This window comes from Bos grunniens, chromosome 14 (genome assembly GCF_055505025.1).
Source record: "Bos grunniens cultivar Pamir isolate PY7600 chromosome 14, Bosgru_T2T1.0, whole genome shotgun sequence".
Classification (NCBI taxonomy): Eukaryota; Metazoa; Chordata; class Mammalia; order Artiodactyla; family Bovidae; genus Bos; species Bos grunniens.
The window spans coordinates 1086125-1100465 of NC_141178.1; the positions used below are offsets into that span (position 1 = coordinate 1086125).

Consider the following 14341-nt stretch of genomic DNA (forward strand, 5'->3'; position numbering starts at 1 on the left):
TGTAAAACTTGCAAAGTAGCCTCTTGCATTAAAAATGTAAGAAATTGCCTACATCCTTCATTTCTGATCAGAGACCTGGCTGAGACAGAGCCCTACATAGTAAGTGTGAGCTCCTTGCTTGTCACGTGTTTAATGTGTGATAATTACCACAAGTACGTTTCCTTGTTTTTGTTTTCAGTGGACAGGAGTTATGAAGAATTGCAGTGGCTACTTACCATGGTTCAGAATGACCCTGTACCCTATGTAAGGTTAGTGTTTTTGTGCTATAATATTTTGTTTTTATAAATCATGAAGTAAGTAATTTCAGAAAATTATACATGGAGTTAAGTCTTAGTTTTTGAAAATATAGGAGTACCTTATCCAGGTACTCATGCCGTTTATTTGGTTTGCCTTTGGAAAGATACTTTAAAAGATATATTAATTCCCTGAATTTTACACATGATTTCTATTGTAATTTAAAGAAAAGCTTATGTAACCCTTTTTAGTACACATGGGAAAATCCCTTATGTATCAAAAAAATCATAAAACCTCTTTATCAATTGATACACTGTATTTTGAAAGTAAATAAGAACAGTGTTTTGTTGTGTCCCATTTGTTCCATTTCTTGCTCATATAAAATCCTAATTTTTAATAAATGGATTTAGGATCAAAAAATGTAACACAACATTGTTAAAAATTTAGAAAATAAGGGAAATTAAAATTCCAGTCCTGACTTAGTAACTATTTTCATTTTTGTATTCTCTTCATTTTGTTCATTTCTGCTGCTTGCTTTTGCAAAGTAGGATACTTATAGTGTATTTAAGCAGGATTAAAAGTTTTTACTATATCTGTTTTCCTTTCTTTATACCTAATAGACTCAAATTTGTGTTCATTTGTTGTACTAATTCAGTTTCATAAAATGAAATTTGAAAGCTGGAAAATAATTTAGATTTTAGCCATTCCAACTGGAAACGAGAACATAGATCCAGAAGCGTCGTCTTGCTCAAGTTTGCACATCACTTGGCAGGTTTTTCTTCTGAAAAGGCAGACAGATCCACTCTGCCTTTTAACCTCACTGGAGCGCGTCTCGCTGTGAGGCACACGTAGGTGATCTCAGCTCCTAACGGGGAAACCTTTGAGCAGCAGTTGTTTTTCAGGTTAGTTGTAGCAGGTTCCTGGTTAAGCCACCTTGTGTATTTCAGTGTTTTAAGCAATGGTTATTAAAAAATATTCTTTGTACAGTTTTGCTGTTTTTATTTCATGGTTCTTAATTTGTGATCTGAATTTTATTATAAATAATTTGTCCTTGGATTGATATATATATGAAGGACCAGGTTGATGTGGACAAAAATCTCATAATCACCCGTTCTGAAGTGCATGTTTACATGAAAGAGAGTCGGCAGGAAGCCAGCCTCGTCTGTTTTCTGGTAGAGCTCATGCATTTGAAAGTTTATAAGATGCTGCTGATGGCAAGTAGGACAGAAATTATAAATGTAGCTTGTCATGTGTTCATTTATGTTTTCAAGTCACATCAAGAACTAACATTAAGGCACATACTTCAAAACTGCGTTTTGAAGACCATTTTGTATAATATTTGAAGTTGTATTTCTAAATTAGATACTATACAGTCTGATTGCTTTTGAAATGTTGTGGAGCTCATGATATTCAAGTTTCAAGAACATTTATTTATACTGTGAACTGAAAATCTATTTAAAGATACATTCATGATTGTATTTGACATGTTTACTTCATAATTGATACGGTTTATTCATATCACCAATAGGGAACCTCTTAGGCTTCACTTCATATCATCCAGCTCATAGTTACAGTTAAAAAAGGTCAGCACGTCTTTAAAAAGCTTTAATAGCAGTGAATGATCACAGGATAGGAGTGTTACCACATTAATGGCATTGTATGTGTGTTATTTGGTGTCTTGGGACATCAGTCGCTATATTTTTTGTGGGTTTCCCCCCCTCTGGTTTTTATGCTTTGAATAGAAACTTCGTCCTTTTCTCTGTCATCGTTACCTTCTCTTTCCTCCCTCCCTTCCTCTCTGTCTCTGTTGAGGTATAATTGACAGTTTCAGGCACATAGCATATTGATTCTCTATTTGTATAGTTTGAAAAATGATCACCATCGTAAGTTTGGTTAACATCCATTACCATACATAATTACAAGTATTTTTTCTTATAGGAACTTTCAAGATCTGTTCTCTTAGCATCTTTCAAATATGCAACACAGTTGTTACTAACTGTAGTCACCACGTTATCCCCTCATGACTTACTGTATAAGATGAGCGGGGATTTGTACCCCTTGATCCCGTCCACCCGTGTCACCCACCCCCACCCCTGCCTCTGACAGCCTCCGATCTGTTCTAGTATTTACACTCCCGGAGTGCCCAGCATGCAGAACTGCTGTGCTCTGCTGTTAACGGGATGGGATTCTTAGTCTTAAAGATAGGCAAACATTTCTGTTTCTGCTGTTTCTGTCTCTCTTAACATCAGTGACATTCATCTCTCCTGCCTCAAATACAGCATTTTATTTTTATGGCTTTTGGTTGATTTTTAAACTCCAAATAGCAAAATGGCCTTTAATAAGAACTGATTCTTTTAAAAAGTACAGATTTTTAAAATTTCTCTCTTTTAACATTAAAAATTCTTTGTTATTATATATATCAGGATTACTGATTTAGATAGATCACTAGAGTTAGATAAAGCTCTGCAGAATTTGGGGGCTGAAACCTTAAAATTTGGAGGAAAAGAAACTAACTACGTGTAATTACCCCTTTATGCTTTAGAGCTACGTTGAACATCATCTCTATAAGGTACTTTCTAGAGTCCCTGCTCCAGGTTAGGTTCATCAAGTAATAATTGTCCATAAAATCCTACAGTTGTTCCTTTACCCAGGTATATACACACTACCCATGTATATAAATATTAATTTATAGTTTAAATTTTTTAGCCTGTGTCTCCCCCATGGGAACATAAATTTTAAAAAGACAGAGACTGTTGTCTTTTGCCACTGCATCATAGCGTTTAGTATGACGCCTGTATATGGTTAATCACATGTGTGTTAAGCAGGTGGTGGTCATGTGTATTACATGTATTGTACTTTCCCCTTCTAATCATATATATGTTTAACTTAATTCATATGTTAAAGAAAAGTGATTTTATCTCTGTAGTGACAACTGTATGTAGAAAAAAACTTCAAGCTGTTGAATAATTTTTAAATGTTTGTGAAAGTTCTTAGTCTAAGAAGAGAGGTGATAAAATAAGATGGAGAAACTTGAGATAGTTTTCAAATGTTTTTATTTCACAGTTAGCAAAAATTTGATTTTTCTTTATCTTTCAGACATAAAATTCTAAATATGTTGACTAAAAACCCACCCTTTACTAAGAGCATGGAGTCTCCCTTATGCAATGAAGCATTGGTAGATCAACTTTGGAAACTTATGAATTCTGGTAAGAGAGCAGTGGCTTTTAAAAAAGCTTTTTATTATTGGAGTTTTTTCATTTTATTTTTTTTAAGGAGACTGCTTACCGTACTTACCTTCACAGTGGTGGCTGCAGTAACATGTGCTCAGGGCATAGCCACACACTTTGCCCCACAGGGTAGTTGAGGAAACAGAAATACTAATTTAGTGAGAGTGTCTCAGATGTTTAAAGATCTGTAAACATGAACTTGCACAGTCTTACTGTTATGTTTATTTCAGAAGGTCACAGAGGGTGGAAAAATAAGTCTTCTTTCTCTTTTCGGTAGTCCTCCTGGTGGCCTTTCCCAGAGGTAACCAATTCCTCGCGTACCCTTTTCAGGGCAGTATACAGTGTTAGCTTTCTACACCGTAGAGACCATGGCATCTCATCGTCACAGTTTTAATTTACATTATCTGAGTGCAGTCAGGAGGCGGTCAGTGCTCCCAGGCATGAGCTCTGGAACCAGTTTGCTGAGGATTAAACCTCAGCTGAATGACTTGCTCTCAGTGTGACTTGTCTAAGCCCATGAATTTCTCATTTTAAAATAGAGGTACTTCTGCAAACTGAAAATTAAATGAGTTATTATTTGTAAAATGCAGTAACTAGTTCATATTAAGTGCTTGAAAGGTTGTTACGCTAACATACTAATGATACTATGTTGAGTACTTCTCATATATGTGAGCTATCTAGTTTCTGTTTTGTAAAGTGTTCATATTCTTTGACATTTTTGTTTAATTGAATCACTGATCTTTTCCTGTAGGATTGTAACTGTAATATATATGTAAAGAAAATTTGCTTTATGTCTCCGATATGTTGAAATTGTAATATTGGTTTTGATTTAAAATTCAATCTAAAGCTAGACTGAAAGTGTTTGGCTTAGAGAGAAGTTGCTACAGATAGATGGTGAGGGAGCTGTGGGTATTTATTTTAATAAATATGTTGCTTTACCTTCTCTCTAAAGTATTGGAAGATAACTTGCTTGCCTATCTCATTAGTGACTACTTCATGAACTTGTAAAGGATCATTCAGCAGTTAAAATGTGACATGACAACCCCCTCCAGTACTCTTCCTTGGAAAATCCCATGGGTGGAGGAGCCTGGTGGGTTGCAGTCCATGGGGTCGTGAAGAGTAGGACACAACTGAGCAACTTCACTTTCACTTTTCACTTTCATGCACTGGAGAAGGAAATGGCAACCCAGTCCAATGTTCTTGCCTGGAGAATCCCAGGGACGGGGGAGCTTGGTGGGCTGCCGTCTATGGGGTTGCACAGAGTCGGGCACGACTGAAGCGGCTTAGCAGCAGCATGTGACATGAACTATACTGTGTTGAGTATATTCTTAGCAAGAATGCATGATTCCATGATTGTGAGGGAGTGCAACTTGACAGACAGTCATAATGAAGTACAAAGAAGTCACATATTACTTCTTAGGGAAGGTTTCATGGGCAAAATAAATGTGTGTTTAAGATTAACGGGGCAATCTCTATTAAAACGTTTGAACTCCATTGGAAGATGGTGGTTATACAAATTCAAGCTCTGATTGATGTTTAGTATTTATTTTTGCTAGTGTTCAGAATAAAGTACAGTTACTGCTTTGGTTTGGAATTCTCTGTGCTAATAATCTAAACAGAACAGATCAGTGAAGCCATCGGCATAAACAATTTTTTGCTCTTGTTCTTCAGATGTGTAAATAAAGGGGAACAGAACAGTATGAACAGTGGGAATGGCTCAGATAACTGAGAAGGTTTTTTGTTTTTTTCTTTTTAATGTTTTTGGAGAACATTGGGCATTAGACAGGGAAGACTGATGAGAGGATTGCCTAGAGAATTCTGAAGACTTGTTATTTAATCTGCCAGCTACCCCTCCCAACTCAAATCACTTAAATGGCAAGGAACACTCATGCATCCCTCCCCCGTGATCCTTCCCTCAGGTAGCAGCTGCCCTTGGATTATCATTTGCAGTTATGCTTTGGGACCCGCCCTGCCGGCCTGAGCCAGAGAGGCAGTGCTCAGGGCGGATGGTCTCTGCTCAAATCAGAAAGTATCTGAAGACAAATCCCTCAGATCACAAATCTGATCTTAGAAAAGATCATTCCTTCATTTTCTGAGGTGATTGCTTTTAACGCTGATCAAGGCACCGTTTTCAGGATGTTTTTCTTTTCCTTGGGCCGTGCTTATAAAATCTTGATTCCCTGACAAGGGATTGAGCCCATGAACCTTGCAGTGGAAGCTTAGAGTCCTAACACTGGACCGCCAGGGAAGTCCCGAGGATATTTTGCAGTAAACTCGTCATTTTGATGACAGAAGCCTAGAAATGTGTACAGTTAGGCTCCACAAGCGTGACTGTCGTGTGGTCATTCTGCTCTTCCCATCCATCCTTTCTGACTCTGCCACTTAATGCCACTGTAAAGTGACAACCATTTTAAGATTTTATTCCATGGTTTTAAAATACAATGTTCTCATTTTTTTCCTGTTTTATAATTTTAACAGAAGTACTGCTTATTTTTTAACTCCATCCTATCAGCCTTAAGTTGTAATATTTATAACTCAGATTTTTGAGGAGGGGAAACAGTCAAGGTCCCCCCATAAGAATAGAGCAGTGCTGCCTCCTCCATCCAGATTGAAGGCCCCGAAGCGTTACCGACCCAGACCCAAAGCCACACGGAAACACACAGGAGCGGCGTGCCTGCTCTAGGGGCTGGGGACTCTCAGCAGCCTTCATGCCCCGTGCCGTCTCGCGGTCCTCAGCTGACCCTCAGGAACAGGATGCCCCGGCTCACCAGAATATACATTTCCCACCTGCTTTTTAAAACTGAGATAATGCTTCTTTAAAAAAAACTTTTTAAGAGTTCATACTCCGTTTCATGACTGGTTTCGACGTCGTCTACAGTGTATAAAGATTCCAGAATCGTTATTTGCAGTTGACATAATTGGGCAACACTCCCCTCCAAGCTTTGGCCTTATTCCAGTCGTAAGTGCGCCCTAAGCCGTTCTGGTTTCCTTACTGATAGAGCGTCTGAGGTGGGCGTCCTTTCCTGCTCTATCCCGAGTGGCAGACACGGAGGGCTTGCTGTGTCGGCAGCCTTCATTCTGTTCTTCAGAGGGCTGATTTCCTCCAGCCTCTGTGATGAAGGTCCAGGAATCCGATCCCTGTCCTCTGTGGAACCTTTCCATGTGTGAAAAGCATGGAGGAGGACAGTAATGAGGGCCCCCAAAACATGGGGCAATTTCAGTCCATTAAAGTGTCCAGGTATGGATATTCCAGAGAAAGAAATGGATTTCCAGTGTAAAATCCTTACCTTCTCTCTATACTGTTCCCATTTCTGGTTTCTCTCATGCTTCTCAGAGCTCTTGAGCAGTATTGTACATCTGCTGTTACCTTACCACATGGTAGCAAAATCAAAGATGTCTCAAGTAAGACTGACAGTTGTTTCCTGATGTGCAAAGTGCCTAATACAGAGGAGTATATATAGTATGAGCTCTGTAAAATTGTGACTCCTCTGACGATTGAAAGTACACACCCATGTTAATGTAATAGTTACTTACGTGTTATGGTTGCTGTTCAGTTGCTAAATCAGGTCTGACTCTTCTGCCATCTCACAGACTGTAGCCCGCCAGGCTCCTCTTTCCATGGGATTTTCCTGGCAGGAATACTGCAGTGGGTTGCCATTTCCTTCTCCAGAGGATCTTCCTGACCCGGGGTCTGTTAGAGTATATCTCATGAAAATCATTACTTGATTGCAGTTTATTTACTTATTCTAATATTTGTTGCTGAAAACCACAAAACTTAAAATTATTAACTGTCATGAATTTACTGTAGCAATGTCTTTCCTTTTTGTTCCTCTTTTTTAAAACATTGTGGTACTCTTCTGAAACCCTCGTTCTTGGCCAAAATTATTTATGTGGTTTATTTTTCTTGTCTAGAAGAATATTTCTTCTCAGCTGTTTTGAATTCTCTAGGTCATTTTAAATTCTGGCTAGAAACCATAGTCATTATCTGACCCTAGGTGATAATCTCATCCTGGCAGCTCTGTGTGGTGGCAGTGCCCACCTGGAATGCCCCACTGGGACTGAAAGGCGAGCGGGAGGAGTTCTGGCGTTCCCGGGCTCTGGTCTGCCATTGTTGTGGGGTGAGGTATACTCTGAGACCACAACCCCAATTTCAGAGGTGGAAACACGGATACTCATCAGAGAAGCTGAGAAGTCTCTCAGCCGCCTTAGACTGAGTTTCTGCAGATGCAGCTTTCCTCTGGCCAATACAAGTTACCATCTCTGTTACCAGCCTGTAGCCATCTCTGCTGTTTGCTGGTTTGTTTGTTTTTTTTTAACACGTTCCTAGTAGAACAGCACAAATATGTAGGTATTGAACAGACACTCCTACAATAAATCTGAGATTAGACTTGTGTTGTTTCAAATAGTCGTAGGGTTTCTTACCATATTTAAAATCTGAAAGTAGTAAATTTGAGCATTAGAATTTGTTTCCAGTGTAGGGTTCAGTGGGGTTCATGAAGGTTCTTGGTGTACCATCTTCCTAACATGCTATTAAAGAAGAAAATCGGACAAGGTGAACAGAGAATGAATGAATGTGGACCAGTTCTGACTCTTTGCGACCCCGTGGACTGTAGCCCACCAGCCTCCTCTGTCCATGGAATTCTCCAGCCAGAATACTGGAGTGGGTTGCCATTCCCTTCTCCAGGGGATCTTCCCAACCCAGTGATCAAACGCAGGTCTCCTGAATTGCAGGCATATTCTTTATCATCTGAGCCACCAGAAAAGCCCAGTATAAGTCTTAATACTCCAAAAATAGTATTTTTTTTTTCTGGCTTTAAATCTTCCTTTTAATTCCTCCTCCTTGGTTAACTGCTCCACGTTCATTCATTCCCTGTTCACCTTGTCTGATTTTCATCTTTAATAGCATGTTAGGAAGATGGTACACCAAGAGCCTCATGAATGCTACTCCTGGAAACAAATTCTAATGCTCAAATTTATTACTTTCAGATTTTAAATATAGTAGGTGTCTAATTTTTATTTCGTAGGAGAATGAAAGAATTAGATTTTTTTCAGTTGTAAAATTCAGTATTTCCTTAGAACATTTATGGTTTCTGTGACTGTGTAGGTACCTGGTGTTAAGGTAGGAAGCATCTTTATAGTAGAGGGCTTGCCACTGGGGCCTAGGGCAGTAGGCAGCTCCTTTTAGGCATCATAACCCTCTGTTCCCTTCCATTTGTACAGGTTCTGGACATCTACACGTGTGGATAGATGTGCACGCTGACCTTTTGTTATTGCTGTTGTTTGTTTCCTAGGCACTTCACATGACTGGAGGTTGCGGTGTGGCGCTGTGGACTTGTACTTCACGCTTTTTGGCCTCAGTAGACCTTCCTGCTTACCCTTGCCAGAACTTGGCTTGGTCCTTAATTTGAAAGAGAAAAAAGCTGTCTTGAATCCAACCATCATTCCAGAGGCCATAGCAGGCAACCAAGAAGCTGCGGTGAATCCAAGTAGTCACACACAGCTAGTTGGATTTCAGAACCCTGTAAGAATCACATGTGATACGGAAAAAGTATCAATAGTTTTATTATTTAGAGCTCCAAAGAAGAGAATTGTTTCTTTAGAACTAGAGGATTTTAGAGCCACTAACAGCTTCTCGCACCATTTTAAAAAGTGCTGGCTGACACTGTCTCAGCACTTGACAGTCTCTAAAGAGCTGCTGACAGCTGCCTACGGCAGCGCAGCAGGTGCTGTGATGCCAGTCCACCCACTGCTCGTGATGACAGTGACTTTCTGTGCTGGAGCATAACGTGTCTCCTTTGAGTAGTAGAAAATTGAACATTTAACCAATTACATATTAACCGAACTTGTCTGTACACAGGACCTTGACTTTTCTCTTTTTTTTGCTACTTTGCATTAATAGCGTCATTCTAAACATTTGAGAAGTGCCTGATGACTGCTTATTGAATCATTAGTAAATAAGTAGATAATATGAATGGTCCAGTGAACATGTAATCTGCTGATTGGGGGAGGAGAAATGCATTATGTTTTTTTTTAGTTTATGTATATGTATATGTGTTTGCTTTTACAAAAACTTTTATTTCCAACTATGCATTATGAAATTATGAGACTTTATTGTAGAAAGACCTTCAGGATCCATATCAATTATTTTACTGTAGTTTAAAGAAAGTTTTCCAGAAGCCTCTTGCTCATTGGTGACACAATGTCCCCAGTGCTTCAAGCTTCATTTTTCACCAATATTTAGACCAGATTACTTACCTGGCAATACCCTACTGGTGTTTTGACACTTTAAAACGTGAATTTCTCTTTATGCTAGTTAGTAATAGTCATTTAAAAGAAGTTATTCACCTAGATTTTCTGAAATATAATCATACTTATTTTTGTAAATTTAAAATGTATCCTAGAGTTCAGGTTATGTAAAGTAACACAAATCTTTTCATAGAAAAAAAAAAAAAAGTCTCGTTAAAGAGCTCTTTTGTATCTGACTATAAGCCAGTGGAAATGAATGTTTCTAATTCTTGTCCATGTATGTTGATTTATCCACTTTCATACTTGGAGTCTTCCAGATAAGAGGGGAAAATAACACCAAAATGTGTATGCTCTGGGGAAAGTTTAAAAGTTCCCTTTCATACCTCCCTTCTCCTCCCAGAAAGACCAGCAGACGGGGAGGGGAGGTTCGTTTCTAGCCCGTTGCTGACAACTTTCAGGCACTGGGCGTGTGCTAATCTGCATGGTTGCTGTAGGTCTTAGTTTTCAGCTATAACATGAGCTACTTGTCTTCAGGAATCTAATTTTAATCTTGAATATTGCCACAGGAAGATGATCACCTTGCCAAGGAAGCCTCATGTAATATGTCAGCTCATCAGCAGGGAGTGAAGAGGAAGGCTGACACACCACTGGGGTCCCCACTAGAGCCTGGTCAAATACTGGAGAAGAATGAGGATAGCAGTAAAGTCAAACTCAAAATCAGAGTAAGACATACAGGCTACACCTGTATGAGCAGCGTAGGGCGCTCACCTTCTTGTACACCCTTGTGACTACTCGCAGTGGTTTTCCCTTCGCAGGAACAGGTGGGACAGCCTAAATCGTAAAAGAACTCAAGTGTCCATCTAAGACACTCCAGCCGATGGTCAGACTTCTGTTGCCACACGCGTCTTCTCTGTCTGGGGGAGGAGCTCTGTGTGCACAGCCTGCGCAGCTCGCTGCTTCTTGCCACAGCGCAGGGCAGACCTCAGCCGCTCGTGCACGTCCAGTCGTCCCCAGTCAGCTTCTGTGGAGGCTGGGCTGCATCATCTTCTCTTTCTCTTAATGCTTTCTGGGAAGGAGACCACTTTTCCTTTTAAATGTTTTGGGGCTGTATCCTGCGGCTTTTCTGCTGCCTCTCCTGAGAGCAGAAATCCAGACATAAAGTGAAACAATGGCTCCTTTCCTCCTTTGTTTTGTTTGTGTTGTAGTTTTCAAGTTCTCAAGACGAGGAAGAGATTGATATGGATACTGTTCATGATAGCCAGGCATTCATCTCCCATCATTTAAACATGCTGGAAAGGCCGTCAACTCCAGGTAAGACGGTGCACTGCACTCACTGGGCTGGTGGAGCGGCCGCGTGACACCACTGTGGAGGTGTGCTGCCTTATTGTCGAGAGTAGCTGCACAGCTCAGAGGCGGCCAGGATGAAATACAGGCTAAAATACAGTATAAAATACAGGCTGTACCAGCTGCCTTATTGTCGAGAGTAGCTGCACAGTTCAGAGGCGGCCAGGATAAAATACAGGGCTGTACCAGATAACACATAGCGGCAAAGGGATACGATTGTTTCAAGTATTTCTTTTGATTTTCTACTTTGTTTTGGTTCTTTTTAAATATTTGGCTTACTTCTAGATTTGTTTTTTCAAAAATCCATTCATCAGATTCCTTCCAGTAGCTTTAATTTCTGTTTTTTGTTTCTTTGTTTTTTGAGGTTTAGACTTAACCTCAAAATAAAATAAGAGATCAATTTTTTTTAATAATGTGACTGTAATTATATATAAAACTTCTTGACTACAACTAATGCAGCCCGTAACACAACTACTTTATTTTCTTGACTGCTTGTTCCATGTAACATGTCATATTATATTTTTGCATACATCTCTCAAACATCACAATCTTTTCTATGGAAAACATTACCTGAGGCAGTACCGAGCTGATACGCTCTAATTTACCTGTTATTTCCCTGTGGGCAGCCATTTGTTTCAGACTTTAATTTTATGCAAGTGATTCTCTCTGAGTGTCTTCATACAGAAGTTTCTGTTTCTTTTTTTGTCAAATTATGCTTAGGATAAATCCCTTAAAATATATTTTTGGTAAAAAGATGAATTTTAGCTTTATTGTAAGGTGCTTATCTTTAGAAGATTTTCGTGCTCTTGGTGTTATTGCCATAATGCTTTTTGAAGAGATTACACGTAGTTCATGTCATCAACATTTCTAAGTTTTCAGAAATAAAGCTTTGTGTAACTTGCTTGTAGTTGTGAAGTACAGTAAGTAATAAAGCCAGCCTTGGTGAGCCCGCCACCCCCCATTAACCTGTGTGGCGTTCTCCATTCTGTGGCCGTTCTCTCTGTGCTTCTCTCCTGATTCTGTTCACCTTCTTTGCATTGCGAGTAAGTAAATGGTATCTCAGCTGTTTTTCCTTCAACATTCTGTTGCTTTTCTGTACAGTGTACCACACAGATATATGATCTATATGTTTACTTTGCCTAGTTTTTGGATTACGTGAAAACTGTGTGATACTCAACATGACTTAGCTTTTTTTCACTCAACGTTATGCTGCTGAAACTCACCCATATTGATACATAAAGATGTAATTCATCAATATTTATCACCATGCTCTGTACTTCGTATACTGTTTTATTGTCATTGTGATAAAGGATACTTAACTATAATTACCATTTTAAATGATTATTAATTATTATCATTATAATTCAAGTTTATGATATATTTCTTTATAAATATGACTGTTTTTCTTTTTTTGGTACTATTCCTGTTTGTTTGTTTTTTTTACTGGAAAATCCTATTTATACTTCATGCTCGATGTGGTTATCTTTTATGATCTTTGTGTTTGAATGGCTTTTTTTAAAACATGTTATATTTGTACAACTCTCCCTTACCCACCTTGGTTGCGTTTTGTTTGGTTTTTTGTTTAGTTTTGTTTGTAAGACCTTTTTTACTATCTAGTAAAATCTGGGATGAACTAGTAGAATTTGAGAATTGGCATCAAAAAGAATATGAACCTAATTATATTTGAAAACGGAAAGATCATGAATTCTTTGGCTTTCATAACCATAAGCAGTCTTAACAATTATTTTTCTATTCTGTCCATTTTATGGATAAGTAAATTTAACCAGAGATATATTAAATAATTTGCCCTCAATGACATACCCAGGTAATAGCCAACTCAGTGCTAGATCCCAATCCTAGACTTTTCGTGTGACGCATGAAAGTGAGACACAAGCAGAGGACTGTTGGTCTGATCTGGATGATTGGACTTAGAGCCTGGGTCTCCTGGTATGACAGCACTCTTCATGGCTTACCACTGGAACATTCCATGTTTCAAATATCTGTACAATCCCTAAATTATTTTGATCTGTCAGTTAAATATTATAATGGAATTTATTAATAAATTTTGGGGAGAACAGGCATGCTTAACTGGATGCAAAGTTCCACATAAATAATAAAAACCGTGACATGACATGGTTCTGCTCCAGAATATAAACTCCAGTTTATGTGTGCAGCAGTTCATTCAGGTGAACTGTCTTTCTTGAACGTTTATTTTTCTCAAACTTAAGTATATTAGAACCATGACAAAGGATTAAATCAAGTGGGATTTTCAGTAGTTTTAAAAAATAATATCCTTTTTATTATTAGAGTTTTACTGTTGAACTGATAACTGGTTTTAAGGTAGACTGTTTTCTTCTTTTTGGAAGTAAAGAAATAAATCCCCGGTTTCCTCTTTTTGCATCTTAGGGCTCTCCAAATATCGGCCAGCTAACTCACGATCTGCTCTGATACCCCAGCACTCAGCAGGCTGTGATGGCACGCCCACCACAAAGCCCCAGTGGAATATGGAACTCCCACGGAAGGGAACAGGTAAAGTACTATGACTGTCGTCGTTATTTTGCTCAAGAATGAATCTATAAACTTCATAAAGTTTCTCCCATCAATGTAAAGAATACATTAAAAACTATAGACCTGAGGGCTTGCTTTTCATTACTATATTATCTAACAGACTTCTTTCTTCAAACACAAGCTGCATGTATATTTTTTTGAATTATTTTTGATTCACAGTGTTGTGTTAGCTTCAGAGACGTACAGCACAGTGACTCTGTTAAGTGTATGCGCGTTCCTTTTCAGATCACATGGTTATTACAGAGTGCGGAGCGCTGGTCCCTGCGCTGTGTGTGTAGCAGGTCCGTGCTGGTCATCTGTCTCCTGTACAATAGTGTGTCTGTTCATCCCACGCTCTAGTCTGCGCCTTCCCCCATTTCCCCTGTGGTAACCACAGATTTGTTTTCTGTGTCTATGGGTCTGTTTCTGTTCTGTAAATAAGTTCATTGGTGTATATATATATATATAGCATATATAAATAATATCATATATTTGTCTTTCTCTGGCCTTTACTCAGTGTGATGATCTCTGGGCCATCCATGTTGCTGCAGATGGCATTATTTTGTTCTTTTTTATGGCTGAGTAATAGTCCAAGGTAGTCCACATCTTTATCCATTCATTTGTCCCTGGATATTTGGGTTGCTTCCGTGTCTTGGCCATCTGTAAATAGTGTTGCTAATGAATGCTGGAGTGTATGTATCTTTTGGAATTATGCTTTTCTCCAGATATATGCCCAGGAGTGG

At 38.9% G+C, this 14341-nt stretch overlaps 1 protein-coding gene across 20 annotated transcripts in view; it reads left to right on the forward strand.

The window, feature by feature from the left end:
- Positions 1-14341, forward strand: part of TAF2 (TATA-box binding protein associated factor 2) — a 104786-nt gene that overhangs the window by 56105 nt on the left and 34340 nt on the right. For 7 of the 20 annotated variants that reach the window (XM_086335713.1, XM_086335709.1, XM_086335711.1 and 4 more), the window contains 6 exons: positions 179-248; positions 3331-3440; positions 8753-8982; positions 10274-10429; positions 10913-11018; positions 13458-13580. In XM_086335713.1, the coding sequence (XP_086191839.1) occupies positions 179-248; positions 3331-3440; positions 8753-8982; positions 10274-10429; positions 10913-11018; positions 13458-13580 (795 nt within the window). The remainder of the gene's footprint in view (positions 1-178; positions 249-3330; positions 3441-8752; positions 8983-10273; positions 10430-10912; positions 11019-13457; positions 13581-14341) is intronic. The other 13 variants (XM_086335718.1, XM_086335714.1, XM_086335716.1 and 10 more) reach the window with 3 other exon arrangements.